We start from the raw sequence: 18,415 nt of genomic DNA, 5'->3' as shown, positions 1-18,415 counted from the left end.
TCGTAATATCCAAGTACAGTTCTATGCACGAGCTCTTTGTTAAAATTGTCAAAGTCGGTTGATTTCCGTTCACGTTCGTATCCCTTTCTTGGAGAATCGAAATACTCATTCATGTCTGGACTCTACTTCTGTGCCAGCCACTATAGTGTACTATTTTGTAGTAAGGACCAACGAAAGGCACCTGTTACAACGGGGTGTTAATAAGTTGTTGGCTTTTCCTAGTTAAAATTGATGTATATTAATTCTGATGTTTTGTTTTTGCATTAAACTTAATTCTTTACATAATGGGTGATAGTACTTGTATAGCAGTAACATTGATTTTTATTTCTTGGGTGTATGTTTGAAACGAACATGGCACAAGAAAACAGAGAATTCACAGTGAGAGAGAATTTAGCTGTACGGGAACACAACCAAACAAATTTATGACGGTATGTCTGGTACACTGGGCGATAACTGCCACTCCTATTCCACTACTCCACTACCAAGAAATGAGTTGCTGCATTTAAAACAGGGCATTATGGCACTGAAGATGAAGAGCATACTGAAAGGCCATATTAAGTCACGGTTCTGGAAACAGTGTGTGCTGTTCATTCCATGATTCTGGATAGTGTAAGGATAACTGCTAAAAATATAACAGAGACCCAAAGCATATCCCAAGAACATGTGGGTCATGTTGTTCACAAAGTTTTGGACATGAGAAAGCTCTCAGCCACATGGATTCCTAAATGTGTCAAGGCAGACCGAAAGTGTGAATGAGTGGTTGCTTTATAGTTAATTTGGGTCGAGTTTCCCTGGTATTCTGTAGGATTTTTGGATCATCTCATCAACATAGTTGAAACCTGGACACACACTTATGATCTAGAGCCCAAATAATAGTCCAAAGAATACACACACATTGATTAAAGAAGTTCAAAACAAAGCTCAGCTGACAAGTAACTGGCATCCATCTTTTGTGATAAAGATGGAATCCTGTTTACAGACTACTAAGAACATGGTAAACCATCATGTCAAAGTACTATGTTGAACTTCTCAACAAACTGAAGCAACAATTGGTCTCCAAATGTTGTGGAAAGCTGAGAGAAGGAATGTTGTCTCTGCAAGACAATGCCCCTCCTCACAAGGCACCCATCACACAGCAACAATTGGCAGACCTTCACTTTGAAATCCTCAAACTTCCACCATATCCATCTGACTTGGTTCCCTCAGACTTATCTTTTCCCAAATATCAAGAAACATCTCACGAGAAAATGATTTCTGAACACTGAGGAAACCAAAAAGGCTGTGGATCAGAGGTTTGCAGCACAACTGAAATCTTTTATTTGGATGGGTTAAAGACTCTGGAGCAAAGATGCCAGAAAGGAGTTGAGCTCGAAGGCGAATATGTTGAGCAAATCAATAATTCATACTCATACAACATTACTTTCTTTATAAAGCCAGGGTCTTATCAGCACTCCCTCATAAGTGTCGGAGAGCACCAAAACTCATGGTCCCTTAGTGAGAAAAAGAAAGAAAACAATGTGAGGACACACTTTCATTCAGCTTAAAATATGGGATTTTGATAACTACTCCTCACTGTGGCATTTTTGAAAAGATATCAGATTCATCTGTTGAAACAGCTTCAAGCAGTTCCTCAAAATGCTAACAGCCTGGAGATGCAGGTATCCTTTTACACCATCAGATTTATCAAAATTGTACAACTGATCATTCTATCAATCAGAGGGCTATTACTAGACTACAGCTTCAGTGATTTATTGACTTCATAGTACACAGTTCCCTTCTCTAAGACTTTAAGCAGTATTATACATGAACAATGAACTCTAATCTGATAGTGGTTGCACACTTTCACAAAATTATGTATGACAGAACACAAGCATCAAGATACCAGCCAATGAAACATAAAACATGAGAGCAGGACTGCAAAGAGAATGGTTACACCCAAATTAAATTAGTTCCAGAAATTATAATTTCTTTGTTGGAACTGAGAAACCAATGCTTAAGTCCTGAATGGACAGCTAAGTTGGTAAAAGCATTGGCCATGATTCTGATTTTGAGTCATGGTTTGATACACATTTTAATGTGCTAGTATGTTTTGTGTTTACTTTCCATTTCATTTTTTTCTCTTCTCTGTGTTTTTTCCTTTCTTTTTCTTTCATCTCAACCCCTGTTCCTGACTCAAGTCTTCCAGCTTTCATCCCATATTCTTTCTTTGTTCTCTTATCTCCTGTACCTACCCTTTTTCTTGCAGGTTTCTTTTCACTAGCAATTTCAGTTTAGTTTTATTTTTTTGTCTTTAACTCTCATTTATTACTTATTAACTACCTACAGCTCATAATTGTGCACTGTGGAATTTGAATCTAGTCTGTTGCTCCAGAGGTACAGCCCAATAATTTCCTACACCCAGTTTTCGGAAGGACCTTTTTTCATTCCTTTGGCTTTTTTTTCTGGGTGAATGAGTTTAAAATCTGAATACTTTAAAATTCACTACATTTTTAAATATCTGTTTGTGGCAGTCCTATTTCTGTTAGCAATTCATTCACTCCTCCACCATGATCTGGAGCCCCACTTTTGCCAATGTAGTAATGGTAGAGTTATTAAATAAGAAAGTGAAGCAGCAACTAGAAACTGATTGTGCACACTGCATTAACAAAACACTATCATTCTACTGCAATATGCTGTTTCTTCAGTCACAAGACAAAACGAATTAGTGAATTTAGCAGAAAAGCTGTTTTTTCTTAGTTGCACTAAAATTGCTGCAGTTTATCTTCTATTATCTGTATTACTATACTGAAGAATAACAGTCACCAACATGTTAAAAGGACATGGGTCAGTATACAATAGGTATTATGACTCAACATGATGTTTTCTATATTCCAGTGAATCTGCAGTGTGTCTCAATTTCTTGTTTCTAGTTTTTGCAGCAGTGTCCTTTTTTTTACCTGTATTAATTACACTTCATATAAAAATTATGTTTTTACTAGCAACAGATACCGTAAAGAAGGACAAGCAGAAGGTTTGTGACATCCTGAAAGATGACTGCAAAATGTGAAGCTGTCAGCCTCAGGCAATATTCTTACAGCTAACTTTCATCCAATAAATACTTGATTTATTTCAGTGGCATTTGTTCCAGAAACTAATTCTCAAAGCCATTATGGGATGAAAGAATGGAAAAATTAGTTAGCATTTTTCTCTACAAGTGAATACTCAATGTTTCATTTAGTCACACACCATCAATGTCTGTCTCTGGCACCAACAAGCCATTTTTATTTGTTTGAAATTGAATAATATGAATTTTAATTAATTGTTAAGAATTAGATTAGTGTGTAACATCCCACAAAGATGTAGAGATGGCTCGGGGAAGGAAAGACACCACACCATTTCGAGAGGAGCAACCCCTATAACAGAATCAAGTGATCTACAATAGTCACAGAAAACCTAACTCTAGAAGGGCAGGCAATTGTACGCACAGTATATTAAATTCCAACTTTCTTAGATAATTTTCAGAAAATAAAACAGCAAGAAAACAGCCTAAAATGCCAAGCAGTTCCAGAAAATTATAACTCATGATCCACTGATTTCATTAAAGGCTGCATTTTTTTTATTTTTATATAACACTGCTGGTCGGTTGCCTGTTGCAGAAAATCTGTGTATATGAGTCTGGTTGCTTCTTGGTAAATACAATGTTCATCGTCACTGTGGGGCAGTGACCAATGACCTGAATCAATTATCATTTCCACCTCTGATTTTTGGTATCTGAGTTTCATTTTCTTCAATGTTTTATTTGTTTTTTCTTTAATAATGCTCATCAGATACATTACTTTTTGCCTTATTCTCAGAGTAGTTTCATCTTGTGTGCATAGAATGTGTCCTGGATTGATGCTTCATCTACTATATTTTGAACAAAGCATACACCACACTGTCATATTAGGTAAGATCCAAAAGATCAAGCTTTTTCTTACACTATTCATTCATCCAATCATTCATTACGTTCCATAGATACCATCATGAAGGAGAACCTTCACAGATAAACAAGTCAAGGTATACAATAATAAAACACAAGTACACCAAGAAGCTTACTCTTTACACCGCATTAACAGAAAACTTACCACTATACTGCTTAGTACTATTCATGCTTATGACAGCTAAATTTAACTGACTAAATTAGAAAGGACACTGCCACTTTGAAATAGCTACTGCCTTCTCAGTTATACTATATAGCTGCTAGAAATTGCTATTGGTAGTTTAATATTATCTTATTATAATGGGATTTTTTGAAGAAAAGAGTAAATTAAAAATTGTACAGCAGCTTTACAGCAAACACTACAGATGCACACCACCTATTCTGTCTGTAGGATAAGATTTTCATTTACTATCGTACAAACCTGGAAACAAAAATCAGTAATATAGATCAGATTGTTAATTAATTCCACATTCCACACATCATTTGCATTATTTCTTTAAAAATATACAAAATAAATTAGTTTTCTGACTGTGCACCCATGATTTGTAAATAAACACACTCAAATTTATCAACAAAGTAAACATTTTTGTCTTTCTTATTACACATGCTTTTAGTTTTTAATTATTTGATTTTAAAAAATAAAATGAGTTGTCCAGCAAAAACAATTTGAGATTAGATTTAAAACTTGCTACCTGTCATATACATTATGTCATTTGGCATATAACAAAATGATTTTATGGCTGCAGACTAAACAGCTTTTTGATATGCTTTACTAATGAGTAATGAAGAAAATTTGGTTAATAATCAGCAACTTCTTTCTTATCGTGTTGTTCTCATAATATGAAGGATTTTTAAGATGAATTTTGTTAGAGAAGATATACACAGTGAAAGTGTGGTTGTCAAACCTAATTCCTTGAAAATATCACTACAATATAAATATGGATGAACATTGGTTCCGAAAGCTTGCATATTTCCTGAGCTGCTTTTTATGCATTTTCTCCTGCCTTTGCACAGTGAGTAGATTTTTTTACCTATCAATTATATTTTCAAAAGCAAGAATTTAATTATTTATTAATATAAATGATTCATGTATGTTAAGAGGTAGGTAATATTCATGTGTAAAGAATCAGACTGAATCTAAAATTGAACCCTATAGGACTTCATTCATGGTTAATTTCTAGCCCTTAAGACTGTCTATACTTATAATATTGTTTGCATCATTCACCACCACATTTTACATTCTTTTTTTTAAAGTATGTTTCAAATCAAGTTGTTTGTAACACAATTTAGTCTATAAAATGTAAGCTTTTCTAAGAAGGTGTATTTATCCACCAAATAAGATGCATTATAACATTAAAAATAATTAATTTTTGAAAATATTTTGTGATTTGATATTATGTAATTTTCTTCTCATCCATCAGTTAAGCCTCCCCTGTCCAGCTGAGCAACCCTTCTTTCTGATTGTTGGGAACTGCTCCGGATGAGATTGGAAATGTGAGAGCTTAGTGGCTGAAGTGGTAATAAGCAATATCTAGATTACCGATAAAACATTGCGCAAGAGTTAGTAAGTGTGGAAAGCTAAGGGCATTATATGTGGCAGGCAGGGGGAGGGGGATAAACAGGTCTAAAAATAAAAGATATAGGAAACTGCAAGGGAGAGAAGCAAGGAGTAGTTACTAAAAAGAAATGCTGAGATCAAAGAAATTGACGTAAATTAGGGGCAGGTGGGTAGTAAGAACCAGGGACACATTGTAATGCCAGGTCCCACAGAATTGTATCTTGAATAATTTTGTCCTGTGATCCCACACAACTTTACTAAGTAATTCCCTGTCTGCCTATAAGGGCAGCCATTACTCTCTACCCATTTACAGATTAAAATTTCAACAATTTCATTTTATATGCTCACTGAATGCCACTACGAACCTGCAGTTAACATTCAGTAAAACTGGGCTGCAACAGTTGTGGTAAAGAGGCTTCATCAACAGTCTCACATCACTACATTCAAAATATGCCTCCACAATCCTACATCAGGACTCCAGTTAGCTTCATACTCAAGCTGAAAATACCATAACATTTCAATCATCATTCCGTTAAGCCTCTCTCTCATCAAGATCCATTGACTCCAAGCTTCTACTCATTTCTCTCAATTAGACACACAAGATTTATCTGCATCATCATCTTATCACACCCGACTCCAAGTATCCACCTGAATGCATATCTGCCTTAGATGACCAATCTAAAACACTTTTACCACAAACTCCCCTTGTTTATCTAGGATAAACTTACATCCTTGGATGCATGAAATGCATCCCTACATGGATCCCCACCCTATTCGCAACAAATGCCATTCTTATTGCTTGTTAGTGCAATATCACTCTGAATCTTGCATGCGGCCAAACCCTTATTCTTCAGTGTACATACTCTTACTGTAAGACCAAGAAAACATATCTTTTCACTATCAAAAACTTCATTTTGACAATCAATCATTTTCCTTTTAAGGATAAGAGTTACAAACAAATCAGAACAGCTATCTCCTGCACACACACATAACAACTGCTGTATGGAGTCACAATGAGCCTGCAGTTTTTAATTTTCTGGAAAAATGGTATAACCTGATCCAAATTACTTACTCTTGTATCAATAGAATCTAAGAACAGTATTGTGTAAAGGATAGACAATATTCTGAAAAGCATAGATGATATTGTGCAGTATCACGAAAAGGATAGATTGCCGCTCACCGAATAGAGGAGACATTGAGTTGCAGATGGGCGTAACAAAAACACAGCTATAAAATTAAGCTTTTGGTTAGAAGCTTTTCTTCCGAAATAGAAAAACACATATACACACAAAAACCACTGTCCCCATGACCGGACTGTGGACTGTAACTGTGCCAGACAGGAGCAGCAATTTGGTGTGGGTTGCTAGCGGGTTGGGGGAGGCTTCTGTATTTCTGCTTGTGGGAGCGTGAAGGGACATGATGGGGGAATAGTAGCTAGGTGCAGTGGGGAAGTTTTGAGGAGCAGCAGGGGCAGGGATTGGAAAAGGACAACTGTGGAGAAGGGAAAAGAGTTGGTGGTGTGTAGGCAGAGCAGAAGGCTGTTTAGTGCTAGAGTGGGAGCAGGGATGGGGATGGGTTAGGATATATTGCAGGGAGAGTTCGCCTCAATGCAGTTTGAAAAAGCTGGTGTCAGTAGGAAGAATCCAGATGGTGCAGGCTCTGAAGCAGTAATTGAAGTGACAGCTTGTTAGCTGTCATGCCCACATAAAAGCAGCACAGTGGTTGCAGCTTAGTTTGTACATACATAAACGCTTTCACAGTCAATCCTGCCTTTTATGGGACAGGAGATACCTGTGACCAGCCTGGAGTAGGTGGTGGTGGTGGGGGGGGATGTATGGGACAGGTCTTCCATGTACATCTATTGCACATAAACAGGCTAGGTGGCAAGGGGCCGGGAGCAGGGTTCGAGCAGAGGTGGACTATGATATCGTATAGGCTCGGTGGATGTTTGGTTGGTTGGTGCTTTAGAGCACAAAACTGCTAGGGCCATAAGCACCCGTATCATAATGTTAGGAAAACGAAGTACTAAATAAAAACCTGAAGCAAAAAAGGCAAAAACCCGATCAAGCATCTTTAAAAGAGGAGCAGATAATGACAAGGACAACCCTAATGAAAATTTCTCAAAACATCATTGAGATGGTGCAAGTCCCCAGGGAGCGTGGGATCAAATTTGCTTCACCATGCTGCTGTAGCAAATAAAAAGTAAGACACGACTGACACAATGCGTGTCATCCGCTAAAACATCTCACAAAGTAGATGGCAAACATAGACATAAAAAGCTAAAAAATGGGGACTGGATCAGAAAGTGGCACACTGTCAAGAATGAGAGCAGCAGAAACAGAGTGGGGCAGGGTGCCGCTTAATAAATGGCAGTTCTAAAATGACAGTGTCCTATACACAGCCGGGCTAAAATGACCTCATGATGTGACAGCCAAGAGAAAGTCAACCATGCTAATGGGAGAGGTTTAATGTCCCGATATTTGTTACCCTGAAGAGAAGACCATTGTGTACTCCAGAGTGACACTACATGGTAACAGACAGTGGCACGAAGATCATCCGAGGAACACAATGACTAGTAAGCGAAGGAGGAGAGAGCTGCACCCTATGCAGCAGCATCAGCGTTCTCATTCCCTGGCATGCCGACGTGACCAGGAACCCACAGGAACACGAGGTATTCTTGGATCCGTTGTATTAAAGGGTGGACTGAGTACAGTACACGAAGGATCTGGAGAGCACAGAGAGAATCTGAGCAGACAACACGGTTCGGAAATCTGTCTCACTGTATGTACTGGGAGGTCTGATAAAGAGTGTAGAGCTCTGTGGTAAAAATCTAGCACTGGTCAAGAAGCCAATATTGATAAGGATCATTGGCAAGTACAAAGGCACACCCGAAACTATGGCCAGTCCTGGACCGTCGTAGTAGACATAGTCACTGTTTCCAAGCCATGCACAAAGTATGAGAAACTTGCTATGGTACACCAGGCCAGGAATAGTGCCCACAGGAAGCGAACGGAGTCCGAAATGAACGAGTATCTCGGCACAAAGCCAGACTGGCGAAGGGCTCGCATCCGTGGGGAACACGGCATGGAACGTAAAGCAAAGCTGTCAAAGCAGCAAACAAAATTGAACTCCAGGAGGCAACAGAGAAGAAAGGTGCAGTCCATACTGGCAGTCAAGGGAAACGTCAAAAAAGGGAGCATAGGATGGGTGACCCGCAAGTAGGACCCTGGTAAGTCAACAGCCTCAGCAGAGAGACTCTCAAGGGGACTAGCGTAGAAGGCACCAGTGGCTAAAGGAATCCCGCAATCGTGGACATTGTTAAGATAGTCAGAGGGGTGGATGAATATACGATACATCCATAGTCCCGTTTCGAACAGACGAGGAACCGGTACAAAGAGAGGAGGATGGTCCAGTCTGCTCCCCACGAGGTATCGCATAAAACACGTAGATCACTGAGAAAGCGAGTACAATGAGCTGCCAGGTAAGAGACACGGGAAGACCAAAAAAAATTCCTATCAAAAATCGAGTGCGAAGAGTTTCATTGTGTCAATGAACGAAAGAAGGAATAGGCCGAGACGTAGAGACATGGAAAGAAACTCCTGATGCCGCCAGTTCGTACAGACAGTCTTGTCTGTGGAACAGTGGACGACACTGTTGATGCCCCATGAGTAAAGATGATCAAGACATTGCTGAAGATGCTGCTCAAGTAGAAAAGAGAGCACAACATACCTGGCAGGAGACAATCCATAATAGGGTTAATTACTACGGCACATAAGATGACGCTGAACAGTGAACCCTGAAGCAACCCGTGTTCTTGAATGAAAGTGTCCGACAGAGCCAAGCCCACAGATAATCTAAAAATTCCTGGAAAAAAGGGGCAGGCAACACACGAAGCCTCACTCATACACTATACAGAGGACCCCCAACTTCCAGCAGGTGCCATACGCCTTCTCCAAAAAGAACACGGCCACAGTTTGGTACTTCTGCAAAAAATTGTTCCCAGTATGAGTTGAAAAGGTGCCAAGATGATCAACTGAATAGCAGTGCCTACGGAATCCACATTGGGCATTACAGAGTAGATTCTGAGAATCGAGTCACCACATCAACCTACCATTAATCATACATTCCATCACCTTGCAGATGCTACTGGCGAGGGAAATTGGGCAGCAGCTGGAAGGAAGATGTTTGTCTTCCCAGGCTTAGGTATGGGAATGACAACCGCCTCATGCCAGTGACTGGGAAATGTGTCATCTGTCCAGATGCGGTTATATGTGTGGAGGAGAAAGCATAGGCCCTCAGGAGATAGATGTTGAAACACCAGAGTGTGAATGCTGTCCGATCCTGAAACAGATGACGAGGATGAAGAGAATGCATGTTTAAACTCCCTCATAGCAAAAGCAGTACTGCAACATTCACAATTCTAGGAGGAGAGAGATCATCTTTGCCTCTGGCGGCCATTTCAGAGGGAGGAAGGCAGGATGGTAGTAGGTGGAACTCGAAATGTCTGTAAAATATTGGGCCAAGGTGTTGGAGATATCAAGGGGATCTACAATAACATTGTTTGCTATGGTCAGACCAGGAACAGGTCAATGAACCACAGTTCCTGAAAGCCAATAGAGATTACACCAAACAACAGAAGAGGGATTAAAACTGTTAAAAGAGCTTTGAAAAGAAAGCCAGCTACTTTTTTTTGGTATCCCTTCTCCGCTCGCATATTGCGTCGCGGCATGCCTCAATCCACCAGGGAACGGGAGCATGTCACAGTGAGGAAGAGGTGGCAGGTATGGAACATTCTGCAGCAGTAAAGATAGTGTTTCTAAGGTATTCTACCTGGTCATCAACGCAGGGAAAATAGTATTTATCGAAAGTGGCCAGTGAGGAGTAGAGCTGCCAGTCAGCTTTGGAAAGCTGCCAGTTGGTTGGATGCACAGATGGGATAGGCATTACCAAACGAATGACACGGGGGAATGGCCACTTGAATGTGTGTCAGAGAGAACAGACCACTCGAGACAATGAGCAGGCTGAGAAGTACACATTGGAAGCTCCAAGTGCGAAAAGGAATGTACGGAATTGGAAAGAAATGTGGGTGTAACTGTATTCAAACAGATTAGATTGAGCTGGTTGAGCCCTAAAGTGGATGGTGGGCACCGAAGTTGCCAAGAGGCAAAAATGGAGGAGGAAGTCGAGAAGTAAGTTGCAAAATGTCTGTCCTGTTGGCAGCAGAAGACAAGGGTGAGTAGACAAAGTAAAGAGAGGAGGTGAAACTGGGAAAGGAAAGACAGACAGCAACAACTTGAAGTTGGGTGTGCAAGGATATGGTGCAACTAGATATTGTCTCAAATGAGCCAGTCCCCATTACAGGGTGACGGTCAAAACGGACTTAAGTGAAGTGTGGGAGGTGAGAGTGATTGTGAGGGCATAATTTTGTTTTCTGGAGGCAGTAAACAACGGGACAGAAGGATCACAATAGAAGCTGTAATTCAACCCTATTGGATCTGATGCTGCAAATGTTCCACATCCAATGACAGGCAGAAATGGGTCAACTAAGGGGTTGACCTGAATGGCTCTCTCATTGAGGTAGATTGGACAGTCACAGGAGGAAGCAGCTTGATCAGCTCTGCAGCTGATACGGTGAGGTGAAGGAGGTGGACATTCATTCTCATGAGCTTCCATGCCACAGGTTTACATTCAGCTGTATTTTCACAAGATTAATGGGCCTGGCTGTGGTGCTCACATTTATACCAATGCATGTGATATATGGTCTGACCACAATAGCTCCATAGCCAGCCTTCATTTTCGATGGAAGTAGCTCACAGTCAAATGTGAGGAATAGAGTGTGAGTAGGCACTAATTCTTTATCAACCCTTTTCATGACATGGTGACCTGCAGTCACTCTCTGGTCAGTGAGATAGGCTGTTATTTCAGCCTCGGTCAGACAATCATGAAGCCAAGTGTATCTGACACCACGGGAGAAATTCAGAGTGCGGTGTGCCTCTACTTTAACAGGATAGCTGTGGAGAAGTGTTGCCCTAAGCAGGTTCTGTGCTTGAAATCTATCACCAAAAGTAAGGTCCCATTACGCAACCAGGAGCAGGACTTCACATGACCGGCAATGGCACCCACACCATTCTGTACAACAAATAGACTAACTTTCATTAAATTGCAACCATCTTCCATGCGTGATGTCATGAGGTATATGGGTATAGCCAGGAAAGGCATCAATTCTATCATCTAAACCCATTTACATTTCTGAGATGAGGAACTCAACATGGAGAAATCCCCCATGATTCTCAGTGACTCTGTGGCATGCTCCTTCCCACTGAGGGGGGGGGGGGGGGGGGGGGGGAGGGGGGTTAGGCCTCATCCGCCTTACGTGATTGTCCACACCTCAGGTCACAACTCCCACAATCTGGACAGAGGGACCAATCGGCATAGAGGAAGGTACCAGCTCAGGCAATCATCCCTCCCTGGGCCTGGCCTTTACAAGGGGGTATGTAGGAGACCTACTTGTCAACCTGGGGCTGGGAATTATGCATTACCCAGTCACCTTTTATGTGTCAAACACATGGGCTGGCCTTCAGGAACACACAGGGAAGAAGAAAAAGGAAAGGAAAAAGAGAGACCTCTAACACCAAAGTGGAGGAAGGGAAAGAAAAGGAAGGACAGAGAAAGAAAGATGGGTGCACAAGATGAATCCATACACAGTTTTACCAAGAGCTTCGGTTTCCCGAAGATGACATACAACTAAGTCCCCAAGGGAGGGGAATGGAAGAGCAGCTGAGGCTAGACATGCAGCTTGGAAAAGGAAATAGTGCTGCAAAGGCTGGGGACCCATTGTAGCCAAGCTTGTACTCATCAAGTAGTGCTGAGCCCCCTGGGAGTGGTTCGGTGGACGGTTGAATACCACTGTGAGAGGTGTTACCCTCCCAGTTCACCCATGCATTCTCTCTCCCATCACCTATCACCTCCCACAAACACACCTTCTGGCAACAAAATAGAACCTCTCTCTCTCATGACTCAGTATCACCCAAGACTGGAGCAACTGAATCACTTTCTCCAGCAGCTTTTCGACTACCTCTCATCATGCCCTGAAATGACGACTATCCCAGCCACTGTACTGCCCGACCCTCCACACTAGTATTCCACTGCTCACCGAACCTATGCCATATCCTTGTCCATCCCTACTTCCAACCTTTTGCTTCATATCCTTGCAAACTGACCTAGGTGCAACACCTGCCTCTTACTTCCTCCCATCACCATCTACTCCATTCTGGTCGTAAGCATCCCATCAAAGACAGGGCAATCTGTGAAAGCAACAATGTGATCTACAAATTATGCTACAACCACTGTGCTCCTTTCTATGTGGACACGGCAGATCACAAGCTGTCTGACCACATGAATGACCACTGACAAACTGTGCCCAAGAAACAGCTTCCCAACATGACTTCAACAATTGCTTCACAGCCTTTGCCACATGGAACATTCTCACCAACACTAATTTTCCTGAGTTGTACAGGTGACAACTGTTCCTGAGGTATACCCTATGTTCCCATAATCCCACCCACCCTGGTCTCAACCTTCACTAGCCTGTCAAACTCACCTATCCCTTTCACTGCTCCCACTCCAGCACTCAACAGTCTTCTATTCCACCAATGCACCCACAAGTCTTTTCCCCTTCTCTGCCTCACTACCTTTCACCAAACCTCCTAACTGACCTAACAGCCCTGTCCTGTTCCTGGCACATTTTTAAATGGATTTTGTCAAACTGTTGTTCACTTACAGATATGTGATAACTGAGTAGCTTTCTATATGGCGATGACCACCATCAACTTGATGTACATAAGAATGCACACAAAATAACTGTTTGTCTTGGAAATACGTGTAATAAGTTCTGATCATGCTGCACAACACAATCCAAGAGATCAGGATGAAGGAGCTTACGGACACTCAACAGCAAGGTTATCTGTGACACAGAGTGCCTACCATATCACAACTTACGTACCGCGAGATGTCATATAGCTCTGCCCTACTGTAATTTCCCTTGAAGTTTGAAGACGGGAATTCATTCTCAAAAATATTCTCTCCCCACAAAGTGTTCCTCAACGTAATATTCATTCACCTCAACCCCCTCTTACTGAACTTTAGACCTACTTCAGTACTTTACCTTATTTTCTACCAAGTCAAATTTATATTCATCTCAGCTTAATCTAAACGATTATAGAGAGGATTACGATCGATTTCAGGATCTTAATATTCCATTCTCAAGCACCTATAGAGCACACTAAAACCACCAGTTAAAACGGAAATACGGAAGCGTCCGATCCCGCCCGTCTGCTTTGACCCATGACATCACAAATATGGCGGGAACGACCATAAACCACGATTCCAATATGGCGCAGATAAAGTCATTACGTACACATTATGAGGACGAAAATACATCAAAAAACACACACACACATGTGCCACAAAAAGCCTAATGACACTAATGGGACAAGTGCGGGAAATAGGGTTTTTTTGGGTGGGGACAAACTAAATATAAACAAATTTAGACACCCACCCCCATACAAAACCACGCAAAACAACGAAAAAAACCGACATCACAAAACTCCCCAAATACCACTAAACAGACCATATAGCTCAACTGCAGCTCCGGATCAAAAACATTGCCCGATACCGATACCAACATTCACAGCCACACATTAGGATCGAACACTTCCCTTGACCTGTTATCCTTATGACATCTCCACATACAGCCGTCCCAGGTCTGAGATGCCGGAACTTACAGTAAGCCTCATTTATTCACGGCATACTGAACATTTCACAACTTCATCCAAAAATCCGAATAGCTGAAGAAATTTTATTAGAGACAACGCACTGTGCCCCATCATAGCCGACAACTGAAAACTGTGGACCCTGTCAGTCATATCCATACCTACCAAAGACATAAAAAAAGCAATTTGCCAAAATTCACACACGTCGCCACACTCGCAAACTAAACCAAAAACATCACCTAACACACCACCAGAGAGCTCCACCGATCGCATCAAAACGACACCTACAGACACGCCACTCTCACTAACTAAATTCTGCGCCGTCGTGACGTCACACACCACAACAGCCTTACGTTACGGGTCAGAGCCGACGGGTGGGATCGGACGCTTCCGTTGACCCGTTAAAACTCTCTCAAGAAATCAAATTAGATGAAAGCACCCATGTGTTTTGACATGTAAAAGGATCACCACCATCTCCTGTAACTAGTGGCCACCAAGATCACTTTTTGACCATCAATAATAACAATGCTTATGAGCAAACCTGACTCTTTGCAGAAAGAGAATATGTAGAGAAATAAATAGCATTTAAGTAAGAAACATTTGTATCAGCTATGTCAACTTCATGCCAATAGCTCCTATAAGATACTGTGCTGCGTCATTAAAACTCAAAGAAATGCTGAATAATTGATAATTTGAGAAGTGTCTTGAATAACACAGTGCTATTGTTACAACAATATATGAATTTGTTCTTAGTAATAACAAAAAAATTGAAAGGATAGTGACATTACAATGCCACAATTCAGCTGACTAGTCTGTAGCAGTTACACTTCCAATATGTACATCGACTCTATAAAAAGTAGTTACATTTAATGGCCAATCTGCAGTTATTTTAAATTTGTAGCTGGCAGGAAATATCTTTACAATGTTCCTGGCAAAGGCTGGATCCACTGGCAGTGGTTTGTTAGGTAAAGGACTTTATTTTTTGTCTGCCTACAGAAACCTCATTTGTTTAGTAACACAGCAGTTCAGGTAATTTTGAACTTCTGTTTTGACAGAGGCATGTGAAAGTTATTCTACATATTAACAATACATAGCTTCTTATTAAGCTCATTTTTATATCTAATTTAGACAGCACCTTCACTATAGTTAGGCCCAAGTATTTTTAACCTAATCGTTTATTTCAAGCACACAGGAGTAATTAATACTAAAAAATCTATAAAAATTGACTCCAATAGGATGAATCACAAACAGAACAGATGGGTAAATGAAAGTTAAAGTTACTTCTCACACAGTTACATTTCCTAGAACGAGGTTCCCAATGCCAGTTAGCTAGCAGATCCTATAATTTACATTTAGGAGCAAGTAACGTATTAATGAAATATATAGATTGAATAGACGCAAAAAATATTTATATGACCAACAGAAACTGCTGCTTTAACGTCATGCAAATTCAAACGTCTTTCTTGTTTTTAATTTCAATAAAATGTTTTCTGTTGCAAGAAACGAGGGAACAGGATCGTATGCTACAATTTACGACAACAAGCTTTCTCTCTTTCCGTTCGATGAATCATTTTCTTTTTTATTCATTATTTCTAGCACCTCAGCATGCCAGTATCTAAATCCTCTGATCTTAAATGCGTCGATTACACTGCAAGGCTCTCAAAAACCATCGTTGTAATGACAATTTGCGTGCCTTCAGGGAAACCAGTAATTGTGCGATTCTAGTGAAAACCCACTTAATTGAAACGGTGGCAGAGCATTTATGTCCCTTGTTCCCTGTAACAGCGTTCTTGCACATGTATGGACGTGTGCGGATAAGTACGGGTTATTAACATACCTAATAACAAACAGCCATCACACATATATACAAAAATCCCTGATTGCCAATTTAGGTAACAACAACTTCATCACAACATAACCGCTAATTACAAATGGTTTAACGCTCAGATTCCTCATGCATTAACTGTGACTCAACAGTCAATTATTTGTTATTTGTGTACTACTGTAATTGGGTTGGGATATCGCACAGCGATATGTCGACTTCACGATATATTAGACATATTTAATCGATACAAATCTGGGCGATAGATAGTCAACATCGATATTTTATGGCGATATACTTCACACATCCAACAAAACTGTCGCCACCGCTAGTGGTACACTGTGATGTGGTTGCCTTTAAATTAAAACTTCGTTCTTTGAAATTTCGCCTTCGAGTCTACTTTTGTAAACGTTTTTGTGGCCCTCGATTTACACCTGTGCGAAATCTATTTTCGGAACCAGCACTAGGGTTTCGTCTTCCTTGCATTTAACTCCCCTCACAGCTCTAATGATGCAATCTGCTCTATAAAATTCTTACCTGCCCATATGTTTTCAATTGACACCATACTGAAAGCTGTCCAAACACATAGAAATTGTGGCGTCTGTGTGAACAGAACTTCACAGTGCAATTACAATAAGCCACAAGTTGTGGCTACACATTAGTTGTTTGTATGATCTCATGGACATCATGCCTCCGTCAAGTAATAGTGTGATATACGGGACATAAAATCCCATCTGTAGCCTGGGATCATTTTTATGTTAATAATTGGCATCCAGTGCTCTACAATCGCAATGCAGTCATGAGATGTTCAATTGACTCTTTTATTAGAACATGTGAAGGTGTCAATTGAACATCTCATGACTTTATTGCGATTGTACAGCATTGGTTCCCAATTATTTAGTAATAGTTTGTTCACATTGTCCCTCACATCATATCACATCAGGTCAATTTAAGTCCTTGATATCAACTAGCATGGCTGCCCTCAGCTGTTTTCAGTCTATAACAACAACGAGCAACAAAGATGTAGAATAACAACTGAAATCAGCCCCAAAAACAATTGGGGTAGCATTCTTTTTTTTTATTTTTTTATTGGCTTCTAGCATACAAACATTTTAGCCATCACAAATATATGTGCTGACACATATAACAAGGTAACATTTTTTCCCCTTCATCATACATTCATATGTTTTTAGATCAAAATTATTGTAATTAGATTACAAAAGACACTTAAGTGCTAAAATGTATTTGATAATTAAGTTCTTTAGTTAAGTTCAATTCATTTTAGATTGTTATGTCTTCTTCCGCTAGAAACGGAGCTATGGCATCATATGTACTCCTGGTTGTGTCTCCGAGAATTGGGATCGTGCAAAGTAGCTGGCAGCTCCTTTAAAAAGTCTACTCTGCCTTTCTCATAGAGTCTACACTGAAATAAGATATGATTGACATCACCAGTTGTTTCCTCTTCACATTGACAGTAGGGTGTCTCCGATATTCCGATTCTATGTAAGTGGGCAGGGAAAGATCCATGATTGAGACGCATTCTCACAATGGACGTTATAATTTTCCTTGAATGTTTGAAGTTTGGAAACCATGTCTGTGTACGTGCATAGCTTTTACCTCTTGTTTGTTGGCTTTCATTCCATTCTTAATGCCATGAGAGAATCGCTTGTTGTTTTACTTTTAGGAGGTATTCTGTGTATGGGTATTTTAATGTCCATAGGTCTTCCAATGCTAATCTATCTCTCGCTAGTTGAGCTACTTTGTCATTGTATAGAATGCCGGAATGTGATTTGACCCATGCAAATAGGGGTAGCATTCATCCCATACTAAATGAGGCGAACCCTACGTCATAGTGACATAACGCTACGTCATCGTGACGTAAATAACCTAAATCGACTACATCAGTACGTGTATCGATCTTTGCAGTTGTACCACAGAAGATGCACCGATAATGTGAAAGCTAAATGTAAATAGACGTGAAAAACGAAATAACAGCAGTTGTGTGATATGCTCATCCCATATGAATTACTTATTAAGTTGTAATCTCAAAAATTTTGTATGTTATTGTGTGTTTCTTGATGAAGTGAATGTCTGAACGAAGGAACCATAAGAAACTAAATTACATCAGGTTATGGGCTCAGGTTGGTTTTAAATAAACGGAATCTGCGATAAATACCTGGCCCCAAGTGCCCTCACGTAAAGTGAATCCGAGATGGAAACTGAATCGTAAAAATATCGTATTCCTTTATTCGACAGAACGAATTTCAACAACTGGAAATTCAGGATGGAAATTCTCCTTGGGGAAA

The 18,415-nt window shown here is 40.3% G+C and overlaps 1 protein-coding gene across 4 annotated transcripts in view; it reads right to left on the bottom strand.

Annotated features, from left to right (window-relative positions):
* LOC124786008 (ribosome-releasing factor 2, mitochondrial) overlaps positions 1-16,304 on the bottom strand; it is a 254,049-nt gene extending 237,745 nt beyond the window's left edge. For 2 of the 4 annotated variants that reach the window (XM_047254229.1, XM_047254228.1), the window contains exon 1: positions 16,125-16,304. In XM_047254229.1, coding sequence (XP_047110185.1) covers positions 16,125-16,149 — 25 coding nt within the window. In that variant the 5' untranslated portion in view covers positions 16,150-16,304. The remainder of the gene's footprint in view (positions 1-16,124) is intronic. The other 2 variants (XM_047254231.1, XM_047254230.1) reach the window with 1 other exon arrangement.
* Positions 16,305-18,415: the final 2,111 nt, after the last annotated feature.

This window comes from Schistocerca piceifrons, chromosome 1, assembly GCF_021461385.2.
Source record: "Schistocerca piceifrons isolate TAMUIC-IGC-003096 chromosome 1, iqSchPice1.1, whole genome shotgun sequence".
NCBI classification, from domain to species: domain Eukaryota; kingdom Metazoa; phylum Arthropoda; class Insecta; order Orthoptera; family Acrididae; genus Schistocerca; species Schistocerca piceifrons.
This window is presented reverse-complemented; position numbering and strand designations above follow the sequence as displayed.